Genomic DNA, 26,926 nt, shown 5'->3' with positions numbered 1-26,926 from the left:
TCCTAGTGGGGTCTGTGTGCCAACTGAAGCCACGGTTGCCTTCACGTGGCATCCCTGAGGCCAAGTTCATGGGACCCAAGTGTTGTGGGCAACTCTGACCAGCACATCTTGACAGGATATAATGGTCTGGGTGTGGATGCTGGGAAAGTAGGTGCTCCCTGGACGTCAGCCTGGCCCAAGATCCATCCGTCAAGTATCTACTGAGAGCCTCCTATTTGAGGTCGAGGGGGATGCAGCAGTGACTAAGGCAGACAAAAACCCCTGCTTTAGTGCTGACGGGAGAAAACAAGCGCGGGAGGCGAAAAGAGTGGTTTGTTGATTTTGAACTCTGGATTCAAACCTTCCTTATCGGGTGCGTGACCCAGCTGGGTTTCCCTGCCCTCCACCCTCCTCTTCAACCTTCCTCTTCAAGGGCCAATTCTCTCTGGCCCTTGACAGATTCGATGGAGGCCAGGAGTCTTCCTAACAGTCACAGGGAGTGGCCCCCAAAATAATGTGTGTATGTGAGAGACAGAAGTTAAACGAATGATTCCAGGCTTTATCCATTTCATAGGGAAATAAACAGGAAAAACAGGGGTGACCCAAAAGCCTGCAGGCCTGGCTCACGTGAAGGGGGGCGCTCTCTGTGGGTGTCCACGGGGTGGGGACTGCAGACCCCTCCTCGTCTCAAGGACAGGGCCCGGCATAGGGGCAACAGGAGCTCTTGCTCCACCAGACCCCGCCCCCGGCTCCCAGTCGCGTCCAGCCTCAGTCGGGTCCGGGCGTGTGGGGCTGCACCTCGAAGGTCCTGTGTTTGCACAGCAGAGCCCCCTCCATCTGATGGGGCTCCCAGCCCTGCAGAGGCCACGCAGGCTCATGGCCGCCCGCAGGAGCGGTGTGTTGTGTGCAGGCAGCCCCTGCGGGTCACCGTGCTGACCGAGCGGCCCAGGGCGTGCGGGCAGGCGGGCAGGCCAGGCGGAATCTTCCTTAACGGAGCCGCACGGACTACATCCAGCACCTGGGCTCCGCGCTAGCGAACCTGAGCCCCTGCTCCATCCCACACAGGATCTACCGCCAGGCCCAGAGCCTGCTCTGCAGCTTCTTGCCATGGTCTAGCATCTCCACCAAGGGCGGCATCGAGTACAGCCGGACCATGTGACGCCAGCCAGGCAGCCTCCGCCGGGCCCCACCCCCCCGGCATCTGGCGGGCGCCGCCTTCCTGGCCATCTGACTGCGGCTGTCCTCTGCAGAGGAACTGGTGGCCACCTGCCGGGCTGGTCGACCCGCCCCAGCCGCAGGCCGGTGCTACACAGGTTCGGGAGCAGAGCAACGTGGGGCATGCCCTGTCTCCCCAGGTACCCGGAGCAGGGGTTGTGGGAAGTGGAGGAGAGCCTAGGGGGTGATGGTCAGGGAAGTGAGGGGCCCCGCGCCGTCAGCAGTGAGAACAGGCAGCCCCAGGTGGGCATCTGCCACACAGGTCATGGGCGACAGAGCCCAGGGCCAGGGGGATCCCTGACCACCTCTGGGAAACTTTTGGAGGAAAAGCAGAGTCCTTGAGCCCTGGCCAGAGCATTGTCTTTTCACGCCCTAAACTCCTTTTTTAAAAAAATAACATACTTACGTGGTTCAAAAGTTGAAAGTTACCGAAAGATCAAGTCTCTTTCCCCCGGGGCCCCGGATGCTCAGCTTCTCCTTCCCAGGCCGTGGTGCCACCGTGTCCCTGGCCGTGCTTCCTTGGGTGTACACGTGGCCTTGACAGCGCCAGCGGCGCCTGCTCACTCTCTGAGCTCCTGGCTGAGTGCTCTGCCCAGACACGGCCACTTCTGAGAGCTATGGGGACACCAGGATGCATTCATGCGTGGACATGACCCGGAGCAGGTTGTGACAGGGGCCGAGCCCACATGGCAGGGCTCCGTGGCCTCCTGGGCTGGCACCCCTGTTGGTGCCATGGTTTGTGCTGGGACCAAGGGACCGAGGGGAGCTGGTGGTCCTTGGAAGGAACTCTGGGCCTGGAGGAGTGCCAGCGCCTGGCTTGGAGCTCCTGGGCCAGTTCCTTGGGGTGGGGGCAGAGCGTTTCCACCCTGGCCTTCACCCTGCTCCCCTCTTGTCTACCCCACAGGCTCTCCCAGGCCTCCTACCCGCTCTGAAAACCTTCAGTTCTGCTGAGCCCTGGCCCAGCCCTGCGTGTGCACACCGGCCTCATGGGCGGCCCTGGTGGCAGCGTTCACTGTGGTCTGTTTTTTCCGCTGCCCCGGGCGCAAGGCCGTGGGGAGGGGCTTCTTCTCTGTGCCCCTCACCAGCCTCCCCCCATCCTCAGCCCATTCCTTCCAGCTCCTTCCTCCAAAGCCAGAATTAACTTCTCAGAGGGAGGAACCCAAGTGTTATGGACACACTTGACCCTAAAGACACAGGAGCCTGAAAAAAACAAGGGGTCGAATACCGGGAATGCCAGCCCCTCGTCCAGAGCCAGCCCCCAGAGGCCCGGGAGCAGGGAGCAATCTGATCCCTCTACCTGGGGCTGGGGCTCCTGGGGGACAGCCAGAGAGGCCCCTCACCCACACTCTGAGCTCCGACTCTCAGGCTCTGCTCCCCACATGGGCCTCAGGATAACGGGCTGGATGCTCACACCCCCACCAGGAGGATGAGTCCTCCCACGGGCTGGCTTCATTCTGTCCCGGGTGACCGGAGCTGCCCGGCCGACGGTGGACGTGCCATTCACCTGAGCTGCTGTGGGGAGCCAGGTTGAGGACGTGTGCCGATAAGGATCCCCAGGGTCCATGCCCCCCTCCCCCGCCCCCAGGCTCCCAGCCCCTTGAGCTGCAGCTCTGAGGCCTGGCCAGATACAAAGGGGACAGAGGACGACGCTGCACACTGCGTTGACCAAGTGAGACCCAGCCTTTGAGGCTGTGGGCAGTCACGTGCCTTGTGATCCCTCCGCCTCTGGAGCAGAGACTCTGAGGGGAGTGTGCACGGATCCCCTAGAGCTGCTCGCTGCCCGCCCTGCCTTCTGGAGCAGGCGGGGTGGTGCAGAGTTGTGCTTGGCCCAAGAGCTGGAGAGGGAACAGGGCAGGTGGGGCTGCGTGACCGCGTCCTTCCCTCCCTTGGAACTTCCAAGCCTGGGGGCTCCCGGGATGAAGGGCATCTGGGCAGGAGGGCTTCAGCCTCCCCTCCTCCGAGCTGACATCAGCTTCACGCTGAGGCCCAGCTAGGTGTCCTCCCTAATCTGAATCAACAATGACCATGTAATTTTTTTTTTTTTCCCGGCCCTTGGGGTAAGGGAAGAGTCTTCCAGAATGTTCTGCCTTGGACATTGGTAATGAGCTCAGAGGCCTTGCCCTGCCCCTCCATCCCGCCCCCTAATCATTGCAGTGTCCAGCCCAGTGTTGAACAGATTGTAGTGTTTCTTCTCATTACAAACAAATAAATAGACTTCAGTTGGTCACATTCGGTCTTTGAAGGCTCTTTGCGCTCCTGGCCCTGCTCCTTGGGCCCACCCCGAGGCTGAGGGCAGCTCAGGAGGTGCCTGTCCCCTGGCAAGTCCCAAAGCTGGCTTCCAGCTCAATGGGCGATTGTTTTTTTTACAATTCTAGTTGTAACTTCCCCTGCTAAGGAATGGAATGTAGCCCTGGAAGAGGCTCTAGAACTGATGGCAAAGCAGTGGTCAGGCGGGGGCTCTGCCTCTGGCCTCGCTGGGGACAGGGGTCATGCCTGTCCCTCCATCAAACAAATGAGGAAAACTGGTTGAGGGGCTGGGAGTTGCCCAGGAGCCACACAGCTGTGAGCAGTGGGCCTGAGAGCCCAGCCTGTGGAAGTCGGGTCCCTCCATAGCCTGGGTGCGTTGTTCCCAAGGGCTGCTCCTCCCCCAGATGGCCCTCCTGCGGGACAGGGCCTGGGGCTGGTGGCCCCGACTTGGACCTTCCCCCGCCCCAACCAGGGACCAGCGTCTCCAGAATCTGCCGTCCGAGGATACAGGGATGGGGCAGGGCCTGAGGGAGCCTTCCCTTGTGTCTGGAAGGATGCCCGCTGTCCCGACGTCCAGAATGTGCTTGACATCATCACGTGTGGTCTGACAGATGCCCATGAGAGGGGCAGGTGGGCCCTGGCCCGGCTCGGGCTGCCGGGACAGGAAGCCAGAGATGGCGAGGAACATGGAGGCAAACCTGGATCCTCCCATCCAGTCTCCACAGGCCAAAGCCCAGTGATGTGGAACAGGGGGTCTCGGCCAGAGTGATTCTGCCCCTCAGGGGACATGAGGCCACCCAGAGGCTGTGGTTGTGCCACATTCCAGGAGGAGGGCGCTCCTGGAATGCAGTGAATGGAGGCCAGGGACAACACTAGACATCCTACAGCACACAGGATGGCCCCCGAGACAGACAGCAGCCCAGCCCCAGATGGCAGCAGGGCAGGGTGAGGACCTCCTGGTACAGCAAGCCCATGCCTGGGTGCCTGGAGCCTTGCCCTGCTGGGAGAAGGGCTGTGCCCATTCTGTCTGGAGAGTCAGGGCGGCCAGGGGTCCCCAGGGAGCGTGAACTCCACTGTGGCCTCAGTGGTGGGCGGCGTGGGGCCAAGGCCAACATTTCTGACCGGGTTGGGAACTTGCTTTCCTTCCCAACACCCTCCCTGAACCCGGCCTAACTTTCTCTGTCCTCTGCCCTCTTCACCCAGAACACCATGCCCTGTTGGTAGGCGTGCCAAGACCCTGCCCAACCAGAGGAGGACAGCACCCTCTTCAGGGTGGGAGCACCTCTGATTCTCCTGGGAGCGACACCGAACTTAGCTCTCAGAGCACACATGCCAAGGGGCCGTTTCTCTGACCGAATTGGCCTGACGACAGACAGACCCAGGGACTGAAGCGCAGGCCTTGGCTTTTATTGACATTAGATCTGTAGGCTCCCCGGCCCCTCAGGAGCCCAGCTCTCCACTCCACCTGGCCTCCCCAGTACCCGTGGCTGACGTGAGTTGAAGCAGGCTGCAGGGGCATGCCCCGGCTTCTTTTTTTCTCTGTCCCTCTCGTGGGACCTCTTCCTCCTCCCTCCACCCTCAAGCTTTCCCCAGGCTGGCCCAGGCTCTGGTGCTGGGCAGCTGCCCAGGTGTCTCGGTGTGGTGGGGGCTGAGCCCTTCCCCCCGACCCCGAACCTGTCTCCTCCTGCTCCTGGGGCCACCCTCTCCCCTCCTGTCCTGAGCTGGGAGAACCAGCCCTGGCACTCGGATCCCTACGGCCTCTCCAGGCCCCCAGAGCGGGTTCTCTTGCACAAGGGACATGTGGTCTCCTCTGGGGCCCCCCAGGATCTCTTAGGCCTGAGCCCTAAGCCTTCAGGGGGACCAGACTGGGAGGGGGCACCCTTGGCTGGGTCCATGCTGGAACTGGAAGCTGAGGAAAGAGGGAGAGAGAGGAGTCGTTCAGAGGGACCCAGGGGAGGCTGCCAGCCCACCCTGTGACCCTTGAACCTGGCATTCTTCCAAGCCAGAGGGGAGGGGGGCAGTTCTTAAAGAAAACCCCACGGAGGAGGAGAAAGAGGGAGACATGCTTCAAGCAGGAAAGACCCTTCTCTAACTTACACCCCTCACTTTACAAATGGGGAAACTGAGGCACAGCCAGTGGGGGAAAGCAGCCCGAGGTCCCTCATCGAGTGGAGAGCTGGGACAGGTACCCAGGCAGCTCAGGAGTGGAGAGGGACCACCTGGGTCCGTCTGAGTGCCTAGCCCACCCCTGCCCTGGGTCTCTCCCTCCTGTCCCTAGCTCTGTGTCACCTGGACAGGCTCACCTGTATTTCCCCGGCTGTCCCTGGGCAGTTGAGCTTCCAGAAGGGCTGAGCGGTGGCTGTTACCTCGGCCCACAGTCCCATGTGCTAAATCTAGGGGCCAGACCAGGCCCTCGGGCTGTGGCAGGCAGCCCCCGGCCAGGAGCCGACCCAGCCAGTGGCTCTCACACTGGCCAGCAGGCTGCAGGTGGCCCGGCAGGTAGACAGCCAGGCCCCGGAGGTGGCGTAGCCGGAAGTTCTTGGGCTTGCTTCCCTGGGCACTGGGGCACTGCTGCTGCTGGGCCCCCAGCCCCCCCTCATAGATATTGGGTGGTGTGTCGGGGTGACTGGTGCGTCCTGGGGCCCAGCTCACTGCATCTGTGGAGGGGAGAGCAGAAGGGTGTGGCCGGGGGGCCCCATTGGCCATGAGGGGAGAACAGTCCCATGATGAGCCCCACCCTGGCCTGCAGAGCCTTAGCTTACCTGTCTGTCATGTGGACTCCGCCCCCTGCCTCCCACCCGCCTCATCCAACTTAGCACTCCTCTCCCTCCCAGCCCACAGGGAGGGCTGAGAAACCTGGTCTCAGCACCAAGATCTTTTCAGGACTTCAGGCTCTTTCTGCCACCCACTATTGTCCCCTGCCCTAAAAAGAGCATTCCAGTGTCCAGGGTCAAGTGGCCTGGACCCGTGGCCATTCCCTTCTCCCAAGCATGCATGTCGCCAGGGCCACCCTGGTGGCTTTGGGCCCAGGTCAGGACAGGAGGGCATCTCTCCTCCTGCCTCTCCTCCCCGCAGCCCGGCACCTTCTCTTATGCGCAGCTCAGAGAACGCACAGACCAAGGCTTCCATGGAGGGCCAGCTGGTGGGGCGGAGCGGCCGGGCCTCCTGTGCAGCAGGGCTCTGCTCTCCGCCACCTAGCAGGCGGGTCTGCAGGGCTCCCTTGGCAACCAGCTCTGTGATGTCACAGGGAAGACTCCCTCATCTCTTGGACCTCCAGGTTTGGCAGGGGATGATGTACAGAGCCGGGGCAGGGTGGTAGGTGGGCAAGGGGATGGGGCAGAACCTTGGGAAGGTCCCTGGTCTCTCTGGCTTGGGACAGGCATGCAAAACAGATTTGGCTCTTGCAGTCTGGGGAGTCACTCCCTGGGGTGACCTCTTGGGGTATCCTTGTCCTCATCAGTGGGTGGAAAATGAACGTTTAGGGACGCAGACATGGTGAGACCTGTATCAGTGCTTTGAGCATGCCAAGAAGGTGGTTCTGGGTGACTGGGCAGGTCCCTTAACTTTTCCATCCATTTTCCCGTGAGTAGGCCATGGAGTATCCTGTGGATTGTACCAAGTGTGAGGAAGGGTTTGGAGAAACCAAAACTCTCATATACTGTTGGGGATGGGGGGATGAAAATGATATCACCCAAGTGGGAAACAATTTCTTTAAAAGTTAAACTTTTCAATTCCCTCTGTTCACAAATGACATGGTCCTATATAGAGAAGAAATTAATTCACACTCAAAGGAAATAAAAGAACCTATTTGAGCTAGTAAAACTATCAGAGCTAATAAGTTAGTTGAGCAGTCTCAGGACACGTGATCAACACACACAATGAACTATATTTCTATACACTAGGAAAGAACAAAAAGAATAAAATTAATCATGGAAGTGCAAGACAGCACTAAAAACTAGAGAACAAATGAAAGTAAAGAAGACTTAAATGGAAAAAGACCATGTTTGTGGATTGAAGGCTTAATATTAAGACAGCAGTCCTCTCCAAGGTGATCTACAGATTCAATGCAATTCCTGTAAAAATCCCAATGGCCTCGAAGGCAGAAACAGGAAAACTGATCCTAAAATTAATATGGAATTACAAAGGAATCCAAAAGCCAAAAACAACCTTAAAAAGTTTGAAGACTAAGATTTTCTATTTAAAAACTTCTTATATACAGTTCAACACTACAGTAACCAAAACAGTGTGGAACTGGCACAAGACTAGAGATCTAGACCAGTGGAACAGAATAGAGCTGCTGCTGCTAAGTCGCTTCAGTTGTGTCCGACTCTGTGTGACCCCATAGACAGCAACCCACAAGGCTCCTCCATCCATGGGATTTTCCAGGCAAGAGTACTGGAGTGGGGTGCCATTGCCTTCTCCAATAGAATAGAGAGCCCAGAATAAATTCATACATCGCTGGACAATTTATTTTCAACAAGATTATCAAGATTATTCCATGGAGGAACTAATAGTCACTTCAACAAAGAGTGCTGGGATAATGATATAACAAGATATGAATGAAGAGCAACCTAGATGTCCACCAACAAATGAATGGATAAGGAAGTTGTGGTACATATACACAATGGAACATTACTCAGCATAAAAAGGAATGCATTTGAGTCAGTTCTAATGAAGTGGATGAACTTAGAGCCCATTATACAGAGTGAAGTAAGAACAATAAAGATGAATGTCGTATTCTAATGCCTATATACGGAATCTAGAAAAATGGTACTGAATTTATTTACAGGGCAGCAATGGAGAAAGAGACATAGAGAATAGACTTATGGACATTCGGAGAGGGGAGGAGAGGGTGGGATATATGTTGTGAGTAACATGGAAACTTACATTACCGTATATAAAATAGATAGCCAAAGGGAATTTGCTGTATGGCTCGAAACTCAAACAGGGCTCTGTATGAACCTAGAGGGGTGGGATGGGGACAGAGATGGGAGGGAATATCAAATGGGAGGGGATATGTGTATACCTATGGCTGCAGAAGAACCAGAGATCAAATTGCCAACATTCATTGGGTCATTGAAAAAGCAAGAGAGTTCCAGAAAAATATCTACTTCTGCTTTATTGACTACACCAAAGCCTTTGATTGTGTGGATCACAACAAACTGTGTGATCTGCCTCTGAGAAATCTGTATGCAGGTCAAGAAGCAACAATTAGAACTGGACATGGAACAACAGACTGCTTCCAAACTGGGAAAGGAGTACGTCAAGGCTGTATATTGTCACCCTGCTTATTTAACTTATATGCAGAGTACATCATGAGAAATGCTGGACTGGATGAAGCACAAGCTGGAATCAGGATTGCTGGGAGAAATATCAATAACCTCAGATATGCAGATAACACCACCCTTATGGCAGAAAGTGAAGAGGAACTAAAGAGCCTCTTGATGAAAGTGAAAGAGGAGAGTGAAAAAGTTGGCTTAAAATTCAACTATCAGAAAACTAAGATCATGGCATCTGGTCCCATCACTTCATGGCAAATAGATGGGGAAACTGGAAACAGTGTCAGACTTTATTTTTTTGGGCTCCAAAATCACTGCAGATGGTGACTGCAGCCATGAAATTAAAAGATGCTTGCTCCTTGGAAAAAAAGTTATAAAACAGCTTATTAAAAAGCAGACATTACTTTGCCAACAAAGGTTTGTCTAGTCAAAGCTATGGTTTTTCCCGTAGTCATGTATGGATGTGAGTTGGACTAAAAAGAAAGCTGAGCACTGGAGAATTGATGCTTTTAAACTGTGGTGTTGGAGAAGACTTGAGAGTCCCTTGGACTGCAAGGAGATCCAACCAGTCCATCCTAAAGGAAATCAGTCCTGAATATTCTTTGGAAGGACTGATGTTGGAGCTGAAATTCCAATACTTTGGCCACATGATGCAAAGAACTGACTCATTTGAAAAGACCCTGATGCTGGAAAGATTGAAAGCGGGAGGAGAAGGGGATGACAGAGGATGAGATGGTTGGATGGCATCACCAACTCAATGGACATGAGTTTGAGCAAGCTCCAGGAGTTGGTGATGGACAGGGAGGCCTGGCATGCTGCAGTTCATGGGGTCACAAAGAGTCGGACACGACTGAGCGACTGAACTGAACTGAATGGCTGATTCATGTTGAGGTTTGACAGAAAACAAAATTCTGTAAAGCAATTATCCTTTAATTAAAAAATTAATAACATAAAAATATTAAAAATATATGAATGAAGAATGAAACTGGACCCCTACCTCACGCCACATACAAAAACTAAACTCTTTGAAGAAATGTTCATCACCATGGATTTGGTAATGGATTCCTAGATATGACAACAAAAGCACAAGCAAAAAAAGAAAAAGAATAAATTGGTCTTTATAAAATTTGAAAATTTTTGTGCTGCAAAAAAGCACAAACTCTCAAGAAGTGAAAAGACAGCTTATAGAATGAGAGAATATACTTGCAAATCATGTATCTGATTAGAGTGTAGTATCTAGAACACAAAAAGAGCTCTTATAACTCAACAACAAAAAGACAAAACAATCAACTTTAAAAATGAGTGAACTTGCATAGATGTTTCCCCAAACAACATACACAAATAGTCAATAAGCACATGAGAAGATGTTCAGTGTCCTAAATCATTGGGGAAACGCAAACTTAAGTCACTACTTCACACACTTGAGGATGCCTATAATTAAAAACCACATGGGATCTTCCCAGATGAGGGATCAAACCCTCATCTCCCATGTCTCTTGTATTGGCAGGCAGATTCTTTACCACTGAGCCACCAGGGAAGCCCCAGATCTATGAGTTTTGACGAACAGCTACTGTCATGTAATTACCACCACGAGATATAGAACAGTTTCATTACTCCCTCCCCACACACATTATTACATTATTACGTATCCAGCTCCTCCTCGAAACCACTAATTTGTTTTCTATCTCTATATTTTCATCTTATTCAGGATGTCATATAAATGGAGTCAATAGTATGAAGCATTTTGAGTCTCTGTCTTCTTCCACTTAGCATAAGGCACTGGAGAGCCACCGTTGTTCTTGGGTATTTCAGCAGTTTGCTTCTTTTTTAAATTGCTGAATGGTAATCCATGGTACCACATGTGTTTATCCATTTCTAAGTTGAGGGGCACCCAAGTGGTCTCCAGTTTGGGGAAATTATAAATAAAGCTGCTCTTAATATTTGTGTATAGGTTTCTGTGTGAACGTAAGTAGTTTTCGTTTCTCTTTGGTGAATACCTGGGAGAGGGATTGCTGAACTGTATGTTAAGTGTATGTTTAGTAAGAAGTACCAGCTGTTTTCAAAGTGGATGTACATTTTCATATTCTCACCAATCAGGTATGAAAGTCCAAGGTGCTCTCCATCCTTTCAAGCCCTTAGCACTGTCAGGGTTTTTGTGGTGATTTGTTGTTTTAGCTATTCTAATAACTGCCTAGTGATATCTTGTGCTTTAATATGCATTTCTCTAATGACTAATAATCTTAAGCATCCTTTCCTTTGCTTATTACTTGTAAGAAAACAAGACTCAGTATTTTAAGGCAGGAAAATTTAAACATCAGTTTTTTCCCCGTTTGTGCTTCCTCTTCTCCCCTCAAGTGTGCATTATGTGTCTGCATTATGCACTAACCAGACCTCTGCAGTGGCAGAAAAACTGCTCAACTATAAAGATTCCTTTTTCTCCTTCTAATACCAGCCATGTAACTCCTTAGAAGATAATGTTCCTTTCTCAATCCTGTCAGGGGTCACTATGCAGGTATGTTTGGTGAACTTTATGTGCAAGGCCAATATAAACAGTCTTTTAAAGACAGCGATTTGTGCAGACAGACTGGGTCAGACAACCTAGGGAGACACTGGGCCACACCTAATGGAAGTTCTTAATTTCAATACTTACTTGTGTATGCTAAGTTGCTTCAGTCATGTCCAACTCTTTGCAACCCTATGGACTGTAGCCCGCCAAGCTCCTCTGTCCATAGGGTTCTCCAGGCAAGAATACTGGACTGGGTTGCCATTTCCTTCTCTGGGGATCTTCATGACCCAGGCATCAAACCCAAGTCTTAATGTCTCCTGCATTGGCAGGTAGATTCTTTACCACTGAGCCACCAGGGAATTCCCTCCTCTGTTCCCAGCCACTGGAACACCAGGAAATTCCCAAAGTTTATGACTGTAATAGTGTAACTCTAGATATGGGAAGAAGCAATAAAAGAAAACCATTTCCTGAACCATAACAGACTAGAGAGATAGGCAAGATGGTCCAGATGCTTTTGGCTACTGTTAAACAGTCCAATAATAGCACATTGAGTGGCCTGTCAGTGAAATCCTTGCTTGACCTGGGTGTGAACATTCCTATTGCTGTGTGACAAACTGGTCATGAAATGTCTCTAAGCCTTGGTCAAAATTAAAACTGAAAGAGAGGAGATTATAAAACCAAGAATGTTACCCACCTTCCAGTTCTACAATTGAGTCATTTGCCACTACAGTCACTGACCTACATACAACACACAGCGAACGAACTTCAGGGCCAAGATCAGGATGAGGCATTTTGTGCTCTCAGAAGACTGGCAGAACTGCCCTCAGATAGTTAGGTATTTTCAGGAGAAAATTGTACGAATTCAGTTTCTTATATCTTGCCTACTTAGAAAAGAACTAAACCATTAACTAAAATGTCTGTTCCTTGTTAATAGCAATAAACCTCTACAATGTTGTACCCTTGATTGCACCTACCCCTTACTTAAAATCACATGATACTAGCTTCACCCCTTTCCTCTTTGGACCGTCCTTAGAGCTTTCTGAAAGACTCCTTGCCTGATTATAATCCTCAGGTTGGCTCGAATAAATTCATGCGTTTCTTAGCTGGACTAATTTTTTGTTGACATTTGCCATATCTTTTGTGAACTAAGTTTTTGATCTGCTTTCTCATTGTTTTCTTCAGTGAGTTTTGAAAGTTTGTTATGTGTTTCAGAAGTCTTTTTAATCAGCTGTGTTTTGTGAATATTTTCTTTTAGACTGTGGGTTTACCTTTTCATTTTCTTAAAAAGTGTCTTGAAGAGCAGTTCTAAATTTTGATGAAGTCCAATTCATTAAAAAACATTTTTAAAGGATGACACTTTTAGTGTATTGTATCTAAGGGCTCTTGTTGTTTAACCCAGTCACAAAGCTTTCCAAGTTTTCTTCTAGAAAAGTCATCGTTTTTACCCTTTACATGTAAGGATGCAAGTTCATTTGTTTGCATTTCCAATTGTTCCAAGATAATTTGCTAAAACGATTATTCTTTCTCTACTAAAGGGCTTTATTTATCCCAATTACCATGTATGTGCGGGTCTATTTTGAGAATCTTTAAGGTCAGCGCATTCATCTGTTACTTCACTAAAACCAATACAGGGGCGGAGGGCATCTTAGCATTGGTAGTCCCTCTTCGTCCACGCTCTGGGCTCAGCTCACTTCACCTCCCCAGCCCTTCCGGTTGCCTGTCCCCAGCCGTGGCAGCCGGGTAGAAAGTGCTCCCAACCGAGACCACAGCTGATCTGCCTACGGGGTAGGCGCGGTGCACCCCCGATCCGCCCCCTCCCTCCACTGCGCGGAAAAACCGGCTCCAAACTTCAGAGCTCAGAGTTGCCAGGACAACCTCCCGGCGCGCCGGTTTCCGGCCTGTCGTAAAACCCGAGCCCGCTGCGCACGCGCGGGTTGCGGCTCGGCCTACTCGCCGCCCCTCGGTCCGCTCTGGCTTTCACCTTGCAGTCCGTGGCCTCAACTGCTTCCCGCTGCAGGCGCTTCGGATGCGGGCGCGGCCAGCCGTTTTACACATGCCAGAGAAAAGAGTGCCGGGCGTAGGACTCAAAAGGGAGACCTGGCTTCGTGATATCGTGTACATCCTTTCTGGAGGAATTTAGGCGGGAATGAAAAGTAGTATGTAGACCGCCTTGCACAGGCACTTAGGTGCTCAGAGCGTGTCGGCCAGTGCAAATATCTGCAAAGTGTGTGAAGGGAACTTTGACGCCACACCCGCTTCCTCAGCGTCGCGTTTTATGCCGCCTGCCGGCCGCCTTCGCTCCGGCACATACAAAGCATGCGCACAGGGCCCGGTCTGCTTTGCTTCCAGTCTTTTTGGCCCCGGCTGCGCGCCGTCGGGGACTCCGTGCGTTGCCATAGAAACCCAGGAGGGCTAAGGAGCTAGCCGTGGAGACTTCGGGATCCTGGGCACTTGAGCGCCATGTCTTTCCGTGATCTCCGCAGTAAGGCATCCCTGCCCTATGTGACCTGCGGTCCTCCCGAGACTCGGGGCTTCGGTCCCCGGCTCCCTGTCCGAGCCCCGCCGAGACTCTCGCGCCGAAGTCCCCCTCCGGGGCCTCTGCAATCAGGGGCGCCCCTGACCCGAGCCGCCCCCCGCCAGGCTGAGCGCCCCAGTCTGTCTCATAGCGCTTTCTGCTATGATGGGAGGCTGTGGATGTGTATGCGGCCAGTGCGGCTGAGGAACCGAAGTTTTAATTTTATGTAATTTTAATTGATTTGGGTCTGTTCGCTACTGTATTGCAAACCACCGTTTTCCAAAGCGACCAATTTTGAGCTGGGTTAGCTTAGAGTTCCGAGAAGCGAACAAGAGAATCGAAGAGGGGGCTGGTGAATAATGATTGAGGCTAAAATTTTTCGAGTTTTTGTGATCTCTCAGGTAGTTGATTACTGTTTTGTGTGTGTCCATCATTTCATTTACTCTGAACAGCAGTTCTCTTATGTTTAGGCGAGGAAATGGGCACAGAGACGTCAGGTCCCTCGGTCAGGGGACATAGGTGGTAAGAGCTGGCGCTGGAGTGTGAAATCGTGTTGTCGAACCTCCAAAGCCTGCACCCTTTCTAAAAGGGGCTGGTGAGGAGAAGGGAACCCAAGTACCTTTGCAAAGAGCGTGGGGAAGTGGAAAAATGTGGATTACAGAACTAGTTATCACCGTTCTGGGGAACATCTGTTACAAAGCAAATATTTTACATTTAATATTTTATTTTAGTCCTCACTGTTACAGTGAGGTGAGTCATTCCTGGATGGAATACTTTGAGGCAGGGAGATGAAATAGCTGCTTTAGATCATACAGCTAGAACTGGGTGGAAATCAGGATCAAAACGTGGGACTGTGTGAATCAATCTCTTGCCTTTTATATGCTATCGTTTTCTGAATCTGAAGCAGTTCAGGGAACTGGCCCCACCTGCACAGGTGTAGCAGGTGTTGCCAATCGGTGTGATTTGCTGCTGCTGCTAGGTCACTTCAGTCGTGTCCGACTCTGTGCGACCCCATAGACGCAGCTCACCAGGCTCCTCCATCCATGGGATTCTCCAGGCAAGAGTATTGGAGTGGGGTGCCATTGCCTTCTCTGGTGTGATTTGAGGGGCCTCTTTAAGGCCAATTTTCTAATAGTTGCCAGTGCCTGAAATTTCCCCATTAAAGATTACTCCTTTCAGTTGTGAAGGGCTCTTTCTATAATGTAAATATATAGGAAGAGGCATCACAGTTTATTGATGCCTACTAGCACTGTTGTGCGGAGAAGGCGATGGCACCCCACTCCAGTACTCTTGCCTGGAAAATCCCATGGACGGAGAAGCCTGGTAGGCTGCAGTCCATGGGGTTGCTGAGGGTCGGACACGACTGAGCGACTTCACTTTCACTTTTCACTTTCATGCATTGAGAAGGAAATGGCAACCCACTCCAGTGTACTTGCCTGGAGAATCCCAGGGACGGGGGAGCCTGGTGGGCTGCCGTCTCTGGGGTCGCACAGAGTCAGACACGACTGAAGTGACTTAGCAGCAGCAGCACTGTTGTGTGAATCTCTCCCCTCTGGGACTTGGACATTCTTGGAGACCTTATGTTGTAGAGACATGTTTCTCCTCCCTGCCAGCCTTCTACTAAGGGACACTGAATGGAGTTGTTTTGGGAAAAGCATACAAAAGGATTTCTGAACGTTTTTTACCTTAAATGAATGCCTGCTTTAGGCAGTTCATGATAAGAATCTTACTTGTCTCCTTTTGATGATGATACTGCAGAATTAACAGAATTTGGCTACTACTTAGTAAGAGGAAGTGTTTAGGCCTCACCATGTGGTGGGAGGGCTGCTGCTTTATTTTTCATTGCTGTATTTAAATATACCCCCAAACAATGGCAGAGGCCCTCTGCTGCTCTTTCCGCTGCTTATACTTTCTCTTCTGTTGTCTGGTGAAATTCAGCCTAATTTCCAATGACCAGGTAGCCTATTGTGAATGTCATTGGGACATTTTGAATATCCACCTTCAAGAAGAGTGAAAACAGACATTATTTAGTCAGAAGCATTCTTGGCACATCATGGGAACTAAAAGGATGTTATTTGCAAGTCTTGCTTAAAACTTAGTGACTGCAGTATTAAGAACAAGTGTTAGTATTACTGTTCCTTAGTCTGTTTCATAGTACAGCCAAGTTTTGCTCTGTAGTTCAATCATTCTCTTGAACATCCATCTAAGTAACACGAAGACATCAATTTTACCCTACCACCATCACCTCCACAAAAAAAAAGGTTAACATTTTAAAATATTTTTCTTTATGGCATTTGGTAAGACCAGATATTTCTCATTTTGACTAGTGAAGAGAAAGATAGCCAGGAGATAGTTGAGATACCCAAAAGAGAAATTAAATTCACAGGCATTTCCTAAACCGTATTTCAACGTAGTTTCCAGTTCTCCCATTGAACTCAAATAAACATTTTTCAGGAAGCAGGTTAGCAATTTTATCTCCTTTTTGTTTTTCTCTTAGAGAGTTGATAAATAGTCCATAAACATGTCAGTAGGTTGGGAGTAAGAAGAGAAAAACGAAGGAAATATCTGCTGATAAGTAGCTGATATTTGAGGAGGAGCTGACGACACTGTGTTTTTTTTACCTTGGACAGATTTTACAGAGATGATGAGAGCCTTGGGATACCCTCGACACATTTCCATGGAAAACTTCCGCACCCCAAATTTTGGGCTTGTATCTGAAGTGCTTCTCTGGCTTGTGAAAAGGTTAGAACCGGGCACTTTACTGTGGTTTAAGAATAGATTCGAGATGTTATTCATTAGCCACCTAGAAAATGGATACTTCTGTGAAGCAAAAGGAAAAGTTCAACAAAATTTGACAGGCTAGGCTGTAACCTGTTAAAAGTCAGATGAGTGTTAAGGAGTGCTGTGGGAAAGGGAGTGTACCAGGAGGCGGTAAAAGACTGTCTCAGCAGGAAGCTGACAGGGGTGCTGGTCCACACTCGTCATCCCCTCACTCATCAGGGATCGACAGGACCTCCTCACACATCGTGCTGAGTATCTGGCTTAGGATTGGCAAACTTTTTACTAAGGAGATGATCAAGATTTTAGGCATTGCAGGCTACATAAGATCTCTGTCAGGCTTCCTTGTGTTTTATTGTTTATTGCCCTTTAAAAATGTAAAAACCTTTCTTAGCTTGCGAGCTGTACAGGAGAAGGCCGAGGGCTGCAGGCTGCTGACCCCAGCATGTCATCAGTAACTTGAAGAAAGGACCTCTGGCACCACTGCTGAGTCAAGGGCTGTCAGCCAGAGTAATAGTTCTGGATATTTTAATTAAACTTTGCTGTCTGATATAGATTCAATTTTGTAAGCCCCAGATTTGGTTTTTGAAATTTTAAAAGACCCTGATGCTGGGAAAGATTAAAGGCAAAGGAGAAGGGGATGACAGAAGATGACACGGTTGGATGGCATCACTGACTCGATGGGCATCCATCGAGTTTGAGTAAGTTCTGAGAGTTGGTGATGGACAGGGAGGCCTGACATGCTGCAGTCCATGGGGTCTCAAAGAGTTGAACACGACTGAGCAACTGAACTGAAACCTATTTTTTGGTGACGATTTGTTCTCTTGGTTGTTTGGTATTTTGTGTTGCTTTTGAGGTCTTTCTTACTCTTACTGCCTTAGCTGGGGAGTCAGAGAGCTTCCTGTTACAGATCCACTGAACTCCCAGTTTACTTTCTGTTTTTTGAACTTTCAGCTTAATTAACTTGTGTCTTTCTCTGTCTCTCTGTCTCTACGATAGGTATGAACCTCAGAATGACATCCCTTCTGATGTCGAGACTGAACAAGACCGAGTTTTCTTCATTAAGGCAATTGCCCAGTTCATGGTGAGTTCAGTTTTTTGATGGAGTTGTAAAATTAAATGCATCGGAAGGAGATGGAGCCTAATTAGAGCTACTTTCAGCTTTCTTAACACTCTCCATTACCAGATTTCTGTGGAGCCATTTTTAAAATTTTAAACAATTTTTACTACACAAAGGTTATCACATAATTGGATAGTTCTCTACTGTGTATACGATTATTTTTACTCTCCACAGAAAGGCTGCTTCTTAACGTCTCATCTGGTGATGGCTAGCACTATCTGTGGAGTCATTTTACCAACAACGTTTTCTGAATTCTTTGTTTTTAACTCATGATTTGTTAAGAATGTGAGAGTCCCGTGAGGCACCGGTGGTGGCAGTATACAGGGTAGTTGTCTCAGGGGGGCAGTGAGAGAAAAGGGTTAGCCATGTCGCCTTTGACCAGAAAGGCGGTCAGCACTGCGAAAGCCCCAAGGCCATTCATCCTACGGTCAGGCTGTGTTATCAACGGGACACATTTCAGGTCCGCTAGATCTAGGTGTGCGCCCTGCAGGTGGACAGCGTCGGCCAGAGAGGGGTGGCAGAAGAGGCTGAGCATGCTCTGACAAACGTGGGTGAAATCCCCAGAGCAGGAGGCTGTGACTTCGCAAATGTAAAAACAGCTGTTCGGCCGACTGACATAAATGACTTCCATACTGTCAATGACACCTACAAATAATTTTTCCAGGGTAGCTTTTCTATAAGAGAAGGTTCGCAGGTTGCTTTGCCCAAAGGAAGCTGTTTTGAGATTGAAGCAGTAGCTGTCCAAGGGCCTCTCGTGACATCACTCCCAGTAATGGGCCCAGTGTTATTTAGTCTGAAATGTTAATAATGTTTTTAAATTAACATCTTAATTTTTTATAATCTTTGTTGGAAAGCATAAGGTTGACTGAAATATATGAAGTTATTACGGAAATACCATATGATAAGAGGAATTGAACATGAAGGCTAATGATAAATCTAGTTATTGATGTTATAAATTACACTTATGTAACATTTGTATTACTGGATAGAGGAAAAGAGACACATGTTACATAGTTACTTAGATAAATAAAAGTAAAGGAAAATAAAGTAGGAAAGATGAGTTACTGTTTCTGAGAAATAATAAAGAACACACCTAATTCAGTTAAGCTCTATTAATTTAGTGATGTGGAGTATTTATTTCTCATGTCAGATACTATATGCTTCTGCTTTTACTTAATAAAATTATATACATTTGAATGGTAGATCTAAAGGAGAAGAAAGTGGACCAAAATTTTATACAGATATTTTTCTTTTTGAGAGGTTAAGAAAGTAAAGTGATAGTTTATTTAAGTAAAGATACACTCTCAGAAGGAGAGCAGACAGGTGAAGGACTGCTGCTAGATAATACTTTTCTAATGTCATTAAAATAGCATGCAGATTTTTAAAAGAATTTTATTTACTTATTTTGAATAGTCAATATATTTTATGGCTCAAAAAATTTTTTTTAAATCATGAAACAATATAGAGTAAAATGACTTTCTGTTCTGTCTGCCATCAGCCCAGTTCCATTCCCAGTAATCACTGTTTTTAATATTCCTCAGTTTCTTTAGGCATATTTAAGCAAATAGGATATATACTCTTTTTCCTTCCTTTTACACCAGTGGTGGCATACTCTACACCTCTGTTTAGAATCTTGTCTTTATGTAATAGTATATTTTGGAGAACTTTTCAAATAAAGACAGAATTTCTTCATCTCTCTTACACCTGAGTAGTGTTGCTTGCCTGTTTATACCATAAGTTGTATAATTTATACAGGTTGGCATTTAGGTTGTTGGTAACTTTTGTGCTTAGAAACAGTGCTGTAACAGATAACCTGTACACGCAAGTTTTGTTTGTGACAATGTATATTCCTATCATAAGTTCTTAGGATTGGAGTTTCTTAGTCAGAAGATAGGTGCATTTATCATCTTGTTGTCATTTACCAAATTGCTTTCCATCAGGATTGTACCAGTCTGTGTACCCACTCACAATATAAGAGTGACTTGAAAGTTGGACTCTTAATGTGCTTTGGTTATGTACCAATTGTTGGCAGAGACATTTTCAAATGACCTACATGGGCTTTGGTTTAATTTTACATGGAAAGGATCTTAAACTTTTTTTTTTTTGCCTGAAAATAGGCCACCAAGGCACATATAAAACTCAATACCAAGAAGCTTTATCAGGCAGACGGGTACGCAGTGAAAGAACTGCTGAAGATCACCTCTGTCCTTTACAACGCTATGAAGACCAAAGGCATGGAGGGCTCTAAACGAGCAGAGGAAGACGTCAGCAAGTTCAAGTTTGATCTTGGCTCCAAGGTGAGGACAGTGCAGGGCTTGTAGTGAGAGATGGGATGTTTATTTCTCAGACTCAGAACTGGAATATAGCAATACAGGAGCACCCCTTTCCTTACTCCCTGACTGAGGGCCGTTTGTCAGTTTTGAGCTCACTAATCAGCATTGCTTTTTAATTTTTCAAAAACTTAATTTGTTTGTCCCTGTTGGGTCTCAGGTGTGGCAAGGGGATCATCGCTATGGCAAGCAGGGTCTGCGATTGTGGTGCGTGGACTCTCTAGTTGTGGCACTTGGGCTCCAGAGCTCGTGGGCTCAGTTGCAGCGTGCAGGGTTAGTTGCTCCACAGCCTGTGGGATCTTAGTGCGCCCACTAGGGATCAAACCCGCATTGCTTGCATTGCAAGGCAGATTCTCTTAACCACTGAACCACCAGGGAAGACCCAGTTTTGTGCTTGTCAGCATTTGGATCAAAGCAGAAGGGACAATAAATTCAGCTATTTATGTTCAAGTGCTGGGGGTACAGGCGTGAGCAAGCACAGGCTCCTCAGTTCCTGCGGCTCCGCTGGGGGAGCCAGACTGAACTGCACAGCAGAAGGAGCGGCATGTCAGATGGGCTGAACGGGTGATGGATGGTGAAGAGGGAGGGGCTGAGGTGCTGGAAAAAGTGAAAGTGAAGTCGCTCGTCGTGTCCGACTCTGCGACCCTGTGACTGTAGCCCACCAGCCTCCTCTGCCCATGGGATTCTCCAGGCAAGAATACTGGAGTGGGTTGCCATTTCCTTCTCCAGGGGATCTTCCCGACCCAGGGATCGAACCCAGGTCTCCCGCATTGCAGGCAGACGCTTTAACCTCTGAGCCACCAGGGAAGCCCTGGTGCTGGGGGAGGGCCTTAAATTGGGAGATAGGACAGCCTCAGGGACTGCGTGATGTCTCAGCGAAGATCTGAAGGAGGGAAGGAGCAAGCTGTTCAGTGGAGGGTGTGTTGTGTGTGTGTGAGGAAATGCGAGGGGGGCCGTGTGATGAGAGCTGGGAGGGGAGGCTGCCACAGGCCCTGGGGTCCCTGGAAAGCCACTGCCAAGACTTTGAGGTGGAAAGTGGTCGAGTTTTGAACAGAGAAGTCCATCATTTGAAGCCTCATATTAAAAGGATCACTGTGGTTGCTGGATTGAGTCAGACTGAGTGTGGAGGCAAAGGTGGGAGCAGAGAGACCTATGAGAAAGCCCGAGGTGATGGTGCCTGTGACTCTGAGCGGCCAGTGAGCGCTCAGCTGAGTTTGGGGAGAGTGGGAGCTGTGAGGTGTCGGAGGACTCAGTTAAAGCAATAAGCCAAACGTGAAAGCTGTGTCTTTAATCACTAGCTGTTGTGGTGTAAGCAAGGGGCTAGAGCCAGAGGGAGTGTCGACTCCCTGTTTCATAGAACTGCTCTGGCAGTTTAAACGGCCCCCCCGCCACACCAAGGTGTGGGAGGCTCAGAGTGCGAACGTGGTGGGGACTGAATGGGGGAGAGGGTCATCAGGTGTTTGCCCTGCCTTCCCAAGTCAGGTCGGCAGAGGCACTGAAGAGGACCCGGGCCCGAGGCCTTGGATAAAGAGACCTAGGGTGCAGATCTTCTTAATAAGAACATGACTGGCCAGAGGGCCCGGGTCCTTGACTGCAGCTCTGTTCAGAGGCTGCAGGGCACTGGTGCTGGGGGCAGCTTGCCCCAGGAGGCAAAAGGTTGAGCGAAAGTGGACGCTATAAGGAAGGTCTGAAACGGCTCTGCCGAGTCACCCTTCCTGTGCTGGTGGATGTGGCCTGTGCCACGCGGCACGGTGGCCACTAGCCACGTATCACCAGTACAACCCAGGAACTGAGTTTAAGTTTTACTTAATTTTAAATGGTTTAACATTAAAACTGGCATGTGACTGGTGGGCATGTGTTAGATGTCACAGCTCTAGAGTATGGGTATGAGTTCCCGCCAGGACGGGGTTGCCATCCGCTGAAACAGAGGAGAGTTTGGAAGGAGCAGGTCTGGCAGGAAAGATGAGGAGTTTGGTTTGGGATGTTGCCTTTGCAGCACCTCTGAAGTGTCCTAGTGGAGACGTGGAGCCTCAACTCGTAGCTTGGATCTCAGCATCTGAGCCAGGAGCTTGTGGGGAGTGTGAGGGGAAGAGGTTGAGGGGCTGAACTCTGCTGATTCCAGTACTGAGAAGTGGAGAGGGGTGGTGAGAAGACTCCCACAGGGGAAGCCAGAAGCTCGCTGCTGGTGGAAGCAGAGTCCTGAGGACTAGGAACCGGACGAGTCGCCCACTGTGAGTGAAAAAGGAGCGTTGTTGCAGGTGGCTTGAAAAGGCGGTGGGAGTTCGTTGACTGGGGGAGCAGGGAGAGACCAGAACTGGGAAATACTTGGCTCTTTGGAAATGTAGCACATTCACGGAGGAGGCTGCGGCATGCATACCCTGAGAGAGAAGCTTTCCCCAGGCTGCGTGCTCAGTCGTCCTCACCATCCTCACGGCAGAGTCTTGTGGCGGCGGCTCTGCTGTGAGCGCTTTGGGCCAGTGAGCTCCTCTGAAGCCTCGGTGGCCTGTGGAGTGCCCCCTGAACATGTTCAGGGTGAACACAGGGCCTCAGGGCTGCACAGGACTGTGTCCTCAGGCTGCCCCTCCTCTGCTCACCCCGCCGCTGCCAGAGCCCCTCATTGTGGGAGGCGTGCCAGCCTTACACCCCCACACACCTCCTCTTGCAGAGTGCATTTGACTTGACATTGGGGTTTTCAGAGAGACCCAGGGGGCCTGGAATTGATATAATTTGTGCTTAGATCAGTGTCTCTTAAACTGGTGTCTTGGGAGCTCTCGTCTATGGGGTGTAAGTATGTCTCGGGGAAAACACGTTCTATAGTTAGATAAGTATTCTGACTGGAGGAGGCAATGATAGGAACAGATTGGTTCTTTCTGCATGCTGAAAACCTGTTAATGAAGTTTCTGTTTTTGATATCTTCCTTCTAGATTGCAGATTTAAAAGCAGCAAGGCAGCTTGCTTCTGAAATCACTTCCAAAGGAGCGTCTCTGTATGACTTGCTGGGCAAGGAGGTGGAGCTGAGGGTGAGTGGTGTTCAGATACCTCCGTTACCTCCCTAATTACCTCCTCAGCTGAGCAGACTTCCAGGGTTTCTTTTCCAATTAGCTTTTTTCCTGTTCTCTTGGTTTCATTAAACAGTACCTGATAAAATGAGATACTTTGCAGGAAAGTACAATCCATGAGCTGCAGTTCCTCCTCCTGGTGGGCTCGCGTCTGTTTCTGATGCCTTTGGCATCTGGTTCAGGAATGGCACACGTGTGCCGTGTTGCCTCAGCTCTCCCTCTTGTTCCTGTGGCAGACTTTATTGATCACAATGCTTTCGCCCCGGTGCCCTCAGCCTCGGCGTGCTTCCCAACAAAACGCTCCTCCCAGCCTGTGGCTCCCGAATCTCGTTGCCCAGTGGAATCACCTGGGGATCTTTACAAACTGCTGGTTTCTGGCTTCCATGCTGATGTCACTGGTACGGAATGTGACTTGGGCATCAGGAGTTTTAAGTCTCCTGGGTGGTTCTAACACTTAATCAGTTTGGGAGCCAGTCACTAATCTAGGCAGTCAATTGAAGTTGATGTTACAGTTGAAATTTATTTGCAGTCTTTATTTTAGCCCCTGTCAGTCAAGGTGGATGCTCTGTCCTCTGTGTTTAAGGAGCTGTTGAAGAGTGGGTTCCTAAAACGCCCTTGAAGCTCCTATAGAGCTTTTAAATCACCCGACATCCAGGTCGTCCCCTGGACCAGTGGATTGAAATGTCTGCAAGTGAGAGCCAGATTTTTGAAGCTCTGCAGGTGATCCCAGTGTGCAGCAGAGTTTGGGAGCTAGCTACTGGTTGAAGAAGAAATGGGAGTGTTAGTTCTTACCTGTGAGGATTTATGGCATTGCAGCCTATGGGCGCACATCTGATATTTCTGAATTAGATGCGTTTAGTTGGCTGCATCCCCGTCAGGTGTGCCATCCGTGGCTGTTCTCACTGCCTCGCCCGTGTCCTGGCATTGCTGTCTCAGTGTGATGGTATTGTTCCTTTCTGCCCTAGAAGCAGACTGCATGCGGGGACTTGGTGCCGGCTCACCATCCCGGCTCTGGATGCATTGCCACCTGGTGCCGTGTGGTTGGCAGAACAAACCTGCCAGTGGTGTCTGACAGCTGGTTTACATAAGCAGCGAGGCAGTTCCAGGCATCCCGTGTTTTCTGTTGATAGTGCGGTGAATGTGTGTCTGATCGTGTTCCTTGCAGACCCAGAGATGAGAGCTGGTCACTCGCTGTTCACCAGCAGAGTTTCCTGGCTTCGTTATGAGGCTTCACCAGGATTCCGAGGGGCTCTTTCCACGCCAGCCTGTAGTGAATTGACGAAGCAGTCAGAGGCTGAGCTGTTGCCGTGGAGCCATGAGGCCCTGAGTGTCCGACTTGTCGAATTCTGTGTAGTTGTGATCCGCAGAAGCTCCCATCCGGTACACTCAGCAGGCGTTCCCCGAGGGCCGACTCCAGCCTCAGACCGGGAGGCTCTGTTCTGTGTCCTTGAGGTCGTGTCCCTGTGCTCAGTGGCACTCCCCGGCGGGGGGACAAAGTGCACCGCGGACTGAAAGAAGCACAGGGCAGGGTTTGAGGAGGTGCTCCCGGAACCCCATAACCGCATGCAGTTAAAGCTCCAGCTTTCAGAACTGTCCCGTACTGACATGATAGGCGCGGATGCCCCCCTTGACGGTTAGTGGCCAGTGCCGGGGCAGGGCCGCGTGGACTCTTCTCACTGGGCACAGTTGTCAGTGATAAGCAACTTAGAGGGCCGTGAGCATAAGGAAGACAGTGCAGGCTGGCGGAGGACTCAGACAGGAAGTTCAGTTGCACTTGGTTTGGGGTCTCTGAATGGAATGCAGGTAAAGAAGCAGATTTGGAGAGAAAAGATTCTGAGTGGTGAGTTCAGCTTCCCATGGTGTTGGGGTCCTGGGGGCCCATAGCTGAAGAGTGGGGCCTTGAGCTCTGGAGAGAGGTCAGATTGGCAGAGAGTCATAGACGATACTTGTAGGAGGTGACGGCAGGAGTGTTGCTGCATAGGAGACCCACGTCATAATGAAACTTTGAGAACTAGTCCATAAGCCATATCTAGAGCTGGGAATTGGTTTTGAGAATTCCTCTTCTAAAAAAAATTTTTTTTTCGTTTCATTGTTTCTTATAGGAACTGAGAACAGAAGCAGTTGCCAGACCTCTGGAAATAAATGAGACTGAAAAAGTGATGAGAATTGCAATAAAAGATATTCTGGTAAGATTACTTGTATTTAAAGTTTTTGTGCCTAGAACTGGAAAATAGTGAGTTCCTGGTTTTACAGGACAGAACAAGCTGGGCCTCATAACAAAGATTGAACGTGTTAGTGGGGAAGTGAAAAATTTAGAGCACGTTCTGGAATAGCTAGGTGATTTACTGTTATCTTACGCTTGTTATTGTTTTCGTGTTACTAAAATTTTGTCAGTTTTATTAATTTAATAATTTCTTAAAATTTTCAGTAAATACTGTTTTATGGACTCTCCACAACTTATTTAACCATTTCCTCACTGTTGAGCATCTAGATTATTTCTAGGTTATCTTAATTCTAAACACTGAATAAATAGAATGATCATCATCCTTTACTAATCATCCATGGTTAGTTATTATAAGCTCATTGCATCTGAATCATTCATTTGGAAGGTAGATAGTGACAGAAACTCAGACTACTTGGGCTTGAACCCTGCCCTGTGTGACGTCAGGCAGGTTTCTTAACCTTTCTGTGCCTTACTTTCCTCATCCATAAAACAGTCCCTGCCATGTGGGGTCCTCATGGGCATTCATTATGACAGTCTGTCATACAGAGACTCTGGTACATAGTAGGTATTCAGTCATTATTCAGTTCAGTTCAGTCACTCAGTCATGTCCGACTCTTCGCGACCCCATGAATCGCAGCACGCCAGGCCTCCCTGTCCATCACCAACTCCCAGAGTTCACTCAAACCCACGTCCATCGAGTCGGTGATGCCATCCAGCCATCTCATCCTCTGTCGTCCCCTTCTCCTCCTGCCCCCAATCCCTCCCAGCATCAGAGTCTTTTCCAATGAGTCAACTCTTCGCATAAGGTGGCCAAAGTACTGGAGTTTCAGCTTTAGCATCATTCCTTCCAAAGAAATCCCAGGGCTGATCTCCTTCAGAATGGACTGGTTGGATCTCCTTGCAGTCCAAGGGACTCTCAAGAGTCTTCTCCAACACCACAGTTCAAAAGCATCAATTCTTCGGCACTCAGCCTTCTTCACAGTCCAACTCTCACATCCATACATGACCACAGGAAAAATCATAGCCTTGACTAGACGGACCTTTGTTGGCAAAGTAATGTCTCTGCTTTTGAATATGCTGTCTAGGTTGGTCATAACTTTCCTTCCAAGGAGTAAGCGTCTTTTAATTTCATGGTTGCAGTCACCATCTGCAATGATTTTGGAGCCCCCAAAAATAAAGTCTGACACGGTTTCCACTGTTTCCCCATCTATTTCCCATGAAGTGATGGGACCAGATGCCATGATCTTCGTTTTCTGAGTGTTGAGCTTTAAGCCCACTTTCTCACTCTCCACTTTCATTATTAGAGGTTCATTTTACTCAGTATACAGAGATGAGGGGCCTTACATAAATTAGGAGTAGTTATAAAACAAAATTTGCTGAGAGTTGTACAGAACTCCAAGATGGATAGGTTTTTATAGTCCTCTTGTCATGTAACAGTGACACTCCCTGGTCAGCTCAGCACAGAGAGGCAGAGCCTCAGCAGCGGGGGAGGTGTGGGGCAGCCCAGACGGAGACAGTTCCATATCGGCAACTTGACCAAATGAGGGAATATATTAAAGATGCGGGAGCCAAGGTTCTCACCATTGGAGACGGGGTTACTGATACGGAAAGGGAAAAAATTAGAGCAAACCCTGAAATAGGTGTTGATTGACAGTTAAATGCATTTCAATATAG

The 26,926-nt window shown here is 49.2% G+C and overlaps 3 protein-coding genes across 10 annotated transcripts in view; 2 read left to right on the top strand and 1 right to left on the bottom strand.

The window, feature by feature from the left end:
• Positions 1-3,434, top strand: part of NAA60 (N-alpha-acetyltransferase 60, NatF catalytic subunit) — a 28,320-nt gene extending 24,886 nt beyond the window's left edge. Inside the window, exons 7-8 of one of the 3 annotated variants that reach the window (XM_070362173.1) lie at positions 982-1,334; positions 2,099-3,434. In XM_070362173.1, coding sequence (XP_070218274.1) covers positions 982-1,138 — 157 coding nt within the window. In that variant the 3' untranslated portion in view covers positions 1,139-1,334; positions 2,099-3,434. The remainder of the gene's footprint in view (positions 1-981; positions 1,335-2,098) is intronic. The other 2 variants (XM_070362172.1, XM_070362171.1) reach the window with 2 other exon arrangements.
• Positions 3,435-5,160: 1,726 nt separating this feature from the next.
• On the bottom strand, positions 5,161-6,570 carry C25H16orf90 (chromosome 25 C16orf90 homolog). Of its 2 annotated transcripts, none has more exons than XM_005901314.2 (3): positions 6,525-6,570; positions 5,745-6,098; positions 5,161-5,350 (listed from the first exon to the last, which is right to left on the bottom strand). In XM_005901314.2, the coding sequence occupies exons 1-3, from the start codon at positions 6,568-6,570 to the stop codon at positions 5,193-5,195; spliced, it is 558 nt and encodes a 185-aa protein (XP_005901376.1). In that variant the 3' UTR covers positions 5,161-5,192. The 2 variants fall into 2 exon arrangements, with proteins under 2 accessions (XP_005901376.1, XP_070218210.1); XM_070362109.1 differs by having other exon boundaries at positions 6,555-6,570.
• Positions 6,571-13,175: 6,605 nt separating this feature from the next.
• The window catches only part of CLUAP1 (clusterin associated protein 1), a 30,513-nt gene continuing 16,762 nt past the window's right edge, over positions 13,176-26,926 (top strand). For 2 of the 5 annotated variants that reach the window (XM_070363196.1, XM_070363199.1), the window contains exons 1-6: positions 13,176-13,708; positions 16,372-16,483; positions 17,519-17,603; positions 19,757-19,936; positions 22,894-22,989; positions 25,131-25,214. In XM_070363196.1, the coding sequence (XP_070219297.1) occupies positions 13,687-13,708; positions 16,372-16,483; positions 17,519-17,603; positions 19,757-19,936; positions 22,894-22,989; positions 25,131-25,214 (579 nt within the window). In that variant the 5' untranslated portion in view covers positions 13,176-13,686. Of the gene's footprint in view, positions 13,709-13,737; positions 13,968-14,029; positions 14,143-16,371; positions 16,484-17,518; positions 17,604-19,756; positions 19,937-22,893; positions 22,990-25,130; positions 25,215-26,926 lie in introns of those variants that run through there. The other 3 variants (XM_005901315.3, XM_070363198.1, XM_070363197.1) reach the window with 3 other exon arrangements.

Source organism: Bos mutus, chromosome 25, assembly GCF_027580195.1.
Source record: "Bos mutus isolate GX-2022 chromosome 25, NWIPB_WYAK_1.1, whole genome shotgun sequence".
NCBI classification, from domain to species: domain Eukaryota; kingdom Metazoa; phylum Chordata; class Mammalia; order Artiodactyla; family Bovidae; genus Bos; species Bos mutus.
The sequence above is the reverse complement of the archived record's forward strand: the minus strand, read 5'-3'. Positions and strand labels throughout refer to the sequence as shown.

Excerpts from the sequence above, each read along its gene's own strand:
- C25H16orf90 (XM_005901314.2), bottom strand. The coding sequence starts at position 6,570 with ATGGAAGCCTTGGTCTGTGCGTTCTCTGAGCTGCGCATAAGAGAAG. Across the intron at positions 6,099-6,524 it reads TGAGCTGCGCATAAGAGAAG|ATGCAGTGAGCTGGGCCCCA; the intron begins GTGCCGGGCTGC and ends TCCCCTCCACAG. Across the intron at positions 5,351-5,744 it reads GGACAGCCGGGGAAATACAG|CTTCCAGTTCCAGCATGGAC; the intron begins GTGAGCCTGTCC and ends CTCTTTCCTCAG.